Source organism: Grammomys surdaster, unplaced genomic scaffold (genome assembly GCF_004785775.1).
Source record: "Grammomys surdaster isolate TR1022 unplaced genomic scaffold, NIH_TR_1.0 804, whole genome shotgun sequence".
In the NCBI taxonomy this organism is placed as follows: Eukaryota; Metazoa; Chordata; class Mammalia; order Rodentia; family Muridae; genus Grammomys; species Grammomys surdaster.
Genome location: NW_021605223.1, coordinates 357,765 through 362,626, shown reverse-complemented (window position 1 = coordinate 362,626; position 4,862 = coordinate 357,765). Strand labels below are relative to the sequence as shown.

Sequence of the window (4,862 nt, the reverse complement as noted above, 5' to 3'; positions counted from 1 at the left end):
CACACTCTTGTGAACACACACAAGCACACACGCACTCACACACACACTTGCATACAGCCTCGTCACACATACTTAAAGTAAATAAATAAAAATAAACCTTAAGCCAGGAATGGCACATGACTTTGGTTCCAGCATGTGGGAGGCAGAGGCAGGCAGATCTGAAGCCAGCCTGGTCTACAAAGTGAGCCCAGGATAGCCAAGGCTACAAAGAGAAATGCTGTCTCAAAACAAACAAACAAACAAACAAACAAAAAACAAACCAAACAAAAAACCCAATAATAATAATAATAAATAGTAGTATCTTAAAGAACAGAGAAAGGGGAGCCATACCTGTAATTACAACACCCAGGAGCCTGAGGCAGAATTGCATCAGATACAAGGCTAGCCTGGGCTACATAGTAAGTCCTAGGCCAGCCTTGGTTACAGAGTCCCTATCTCAAAATCAAAAGGGACTGGGGATGTGGCACAGTTGGCAGAGTGCTTGCCTGGGAGGCTCGGAGTCTTGGGTTCCACCCTCAGCATAAACCAGATGTGGTGGAGCACATCTGCAAACCCAGCACTCTGAAGGCTGAGGCAGGAGGATTACAAGTTTAAAAGTCATCCTCAGCTACACAGCTGGTTCCAGGCAGCCTGGGCCCCATGCAGACAGAAACCAGTGGAAGGAAAAGAGAAAGGACAACAGTCTGCCGGAAGAGGTGTGGGAGGAGACCCCAGAAGGAACTCTGTAGCCACAGACGGGTGGGACGCTGAGCTGTATGCTAAGCGTGTCCCCGCAGGACAAGGCCAAACTCTGACCATAAAACTGACAGAATGAATGAGTGGCTGGGGCCAGCAAGAAGGTAAAGCTGCTTGCAGCCAAACCTCACGACATGAGTTCAATCCCAGGGAATATGGTGGAAGGAGAGAATTGACTCCTACTCTCAGACGTCCGTGAATACGGAGGCACGCACGCTCTAGCACATATATAAATAAATGAATTTAAAAGTTAAAAAAAAAAAACAACCCAGCACCTTAAGAACGAAGTGGGAAAGATAACGTGGTCTTCACCATCTTCAGGTAGAGTATAAAAAAAAGCAACAGGATCCACCTCAGATCCTGCTGTAAGGAGTCAGTGGCTCCTGGATGGTGATCTCCGTGTCTGACCAGAGTGAATGTCCCAGAACCATCATGGAAATGGGGGGAAGGGAGGGATGAAGAAGGAGGCAGGGCTGCTCTGGGGAACTCACCTTGTGTTGGGCCACGCTGGCCTGAAGCTCCCGGACCTTGGAGTCCAGAGCTGGGACCTCAGGGCTGCCCCGTTCCTCCTCCACACGACTCTCGCGCTCCAGCTGCTGGAACTCCAGATCCTCATAGGTACGCTGGGCTGCATCCAGCTGCTCTCTGATCTGAGGGTGGGGGCACAAGGGACTGGAGACAGGATCCCTAAACCTGAGGAAGGAGTGAGCTGGTGGGCTTGACCTAGGCCCCTAGATCTGAGGGCTGGGGCCTGGACTCATAGACCCAAGGGAGGAGGGCTGGGACCCAGAACCGCTCATCTGAGGGAAGAGGACTGTGGCCTAGATACCCACATCTGAGGGAGGAGGGCTGGAGCCTAAAACCTCACATCTGAGGGATGAGGGCTAGAGCCTAGAACCTCACATCTGAAGGAGGGGGCTGAGGCCTAGAACTTCACATCTGAAGGAGGGGGCTGGGGCCTAGAACCTCACATCTAAGGGAGGGGGCTGGGGCCTAGAACCTCACATCTGAAGAAGGAGGACTGTGGCCTATATCCCCACATCTGAGGGATGAGGGCTAGAGCCTAGAACCACCTCACATCTGAAAGAGGAAGGCCGGGGCCTAGAACCCCACATCTGAGAGAGGGGAGTCTGGGGCCTAGAGCCCCACATCTAAGGGAGGAGGGCTGGGGCCTAGAACCCCACATCTGAGAGAGGGGAGTCTGGGGCCTAGAGCCCCACATCTGAGGGAGGAGGGCTGTGGCCTAGAACCTCACATTTGAGGGAGGAGGGCTGGGGCCTAGAACCTCACGTCTGAGGGAGGAGGGCCCTAGACGCCTAGGTCTAATGGAAGAGATCTGGGTCAAGGCTTTTGGGTCCTACTGGAAGCCAGACATGGAATCCATTTCTAAGCAGGTCCAGAGCCCTGACCTCTTGTACCCCTTGTGAGAGCCGCTCTCTCTGGTCCTCCGGTTGTGAATCAAGCTGTCCTTGGGCTTCCCTAAGTCGCTGGCGAAGACTCTCAACATGATCCCGCTCCTGGCTCAGCTGCCTCTGCTCCTGAGAAAACAAGCCTGCTGTGGACCTGGACTTGGGCCCTGCTGGGGTGTCTGCGCCTCACAGCGAGACCCCAGGTCTGCTCATGGCCCTGTGCCAGAGGAATGACCAAGGAAACAGTATAAGAAACAAGAGACAGCCAGATACGGTGCCTATAAACCCAGCACATGCTAGGTGAAGACAGGAGAATGGCGAGTTCAAGGCTAACCTGGGTCACAGAGCCAGACCTTACAGAGGAAGAAAGGGTGGGACGTAAGAAGGGAGGCAGGAAGCAAATAGAAGAAGGAAGAAGAGGCCAGGGAGGAGGGTGGAGAGGAGAGAGGGACAGAAGGAGGGACAAAAGAAGGCGTGAGTATAAAAACACAGTCATGCTGTGTAAACATGGAGAGCTAAGGTAGGCCAGCCTCAGGCCCTGCCCTCCAGAAGAGCACAAAGCTGTTTCAACTGGGGACTGTGAGACACGGGAGCCTGCAGCATGGACTCCATCCCTTCCCTGTTCTCTGTTGTTAGCATTCATTCATTTAGGCTTTGCAGCCTAGTAGATTGAATCCTATGTATGATATACTAGTGCTGCACTGTGAGCCACGCCCCCAGCCCCTCACTGGGGGATTCTAGGCAGGGGCTCTACCACTGAGCCACGCCCCCAGCCCCTCACTGGGGATTCTAGGCAGGGGCTCTACCACTGAGCCACGCCCCCAGCCCCTCACTGGGGGATTCTAGGCAGGGGCTCTACCACTGAGCCACGCCCCCAGCCCCTCACTGGGGGATTCTAGGCAGGGGCTCTACCACTGAGCCACACCCACAGACCAGGAGTATCTGATGCAGTAGTGGGGGGTGGCGTGGAGACCGTCGTATGTATAGTTCATGTTTGGTTTGGTCAAATGTTATCGTTGGGGTTAATGTGGAGTCATGAAAAGACGAGGAGATCTCCATGTTCAAAACTTTAAGCAATGAAGGTGCAAGCCTGAGCCAAACCTGGAAAGTGTGACTGGAAAAGAAATAAGGAAAGATGACAGGAAGGAGGGAGCATGGTGAGTGTTGATCTCAAAGGGGAGGGGGAGGGGCAGGGGCTTGCAGGGCACGGTCAGGATTATGGTCTGGTGATAGAAAAGACACCGAGATCACACTGTGGAGAAGAGGGATTCCCAGGATGATTCTGGTTATGACAGATAAGGGGCAACGAAGACTGAGGGAAAACAGCTGCGACCTGGACCCTAGGTCTGAGGGAGAAAGGCTGGTGCTGGGCCATGGGTCTGAGGAATGAGGACTGGGCTTAGACTCTGGGTCTGAGAGAGAAGGGCTGGGGCCTGGAGCCCTAGGTCTGAGGGAAGACTCAGGTTGCTGGGCAGTCGTGGCGCACGCCTTTAATCCCAGCACTTGGGAGGCAGAGACAGGCGGATTTCTGAGTTCCAGGACAGCCAGGGCTACACAGAGAAACCCTGTCTTGAAACCCCCCACCCCCCAAAAACAGAAAGACTCAGGGTTCAGATTTCTGTGTCTGAGGGGGGAAAAGTGACTAGAACCTAGAATCCTAGACAAACAGAACCAGACCTCAGGAGAAATCAAGGTTCAGGGTGATGGGACGCAGCCCCTGGACAGACAGTGACACAGCTGACACTGTCAACAGAGCTGTAGCATAGACTTTTTCAGACCGATCCAAGCCGTGACCTGGAGGGATTCAGTATCTTTAGATAAAAGAGTCTTAAGATCAGAGTGACTCAGAGGTCTGAGCTGATGGCCCTAAGGCACAGTGGGAAGGCCTAAAGCACTCTGTAATCATGCCACGCCTCTACAGCAGAGTGACCATGTGCTCCTAGAGAACAGAGGGGGCACTGACTGGCCCCACAGGCACATGGTCAGCCACATCCTGGCTACGAACTGAAGACTCAGATTCTTGCTGGGAGTCATAACGCATGCCTGCAACTCCAGGACTTGAGTGGTGAAAGCCAAGGAACCAGGAGTTCAAAGTTATCCTCACACACAAGTTCAGCACCAGTCTGGGCTACAGACCCTGGGTAGGGTAGAGGAGGAGGAGGCAGCACCAGCTGCTTTTGCTATAAGGATAATACATAATTCAGCTGGGCCTAGTGCTGCCTGAAATCCCAGGACTTGGGAGGTGGAAGCAGAGAAATCATGGGTTTCAAGGCCATCCTCAGCTACATATCGAGTTCAAGGCCAGCTAGGGCTATCTGAGATACTATCTCAAAAAAAAAACCAAAACAAAACAATGACGCTGGGCAGATTAAGAACTACTGTTCTTGCAAAGGAGCTGAGTTTGCTTCTAGCAGTCACGACAGGAGGCAGACCACCTGTAACTCAAGCCTCAGGGGTTCTGAATTCTTCTGGGGTCAGAGATCACTCACATGCATGTTACAAATACACACACACACACACACAAGAAAGTTCTCATTTTTCTGTGGTACCTTCTAAAACATATACAAGTAAGATGACTTCTACAATGAGCATTTAAAACTTGGAACAAGGTGAGGATGTGGGTTAGTGGTAGATCCCCTTGCCTCTGTCTAGAATCCCCCAGTGAGGGACTGGGGCGTGGCTCAGTGGTAGAGCCCCTGCCTAGAATCCCCCAGTGAG

The 4,862-nt window shown here is 52.7% G+C and overlaps 1 protein-coding gene across 1 annotated transcript in view; it reads right to left on the bottom strand.

Annotated features, from left to right (window-relative positions):
* Phldb3 (pleckstrin homology like domain family B member 3) overlaps nucleotides 1-4,862 on the bottom strand; it is a 16,217-nt gene that overhangs the window by 10,479 nt on the left and 876 nt on the right. Inside the window, exons 2-3 of the mRNA XM_028782542.1 lie at nucleotides 2,145-2,323; nucleotides 1,227-1,385 (exon numbers count right to left, since the gene is read on the bottom strand). Coding sequence (XP_028638375.1) covers nucleotides 1,227-1,385; nucleotides 2,145-2,323 — 338 coding nt within the window. The remainder of the gene's footprint in view (nucleotides 1-1,226; nucleotides 1,386-2,144; nucleotides 2,324-4,862) is intronic.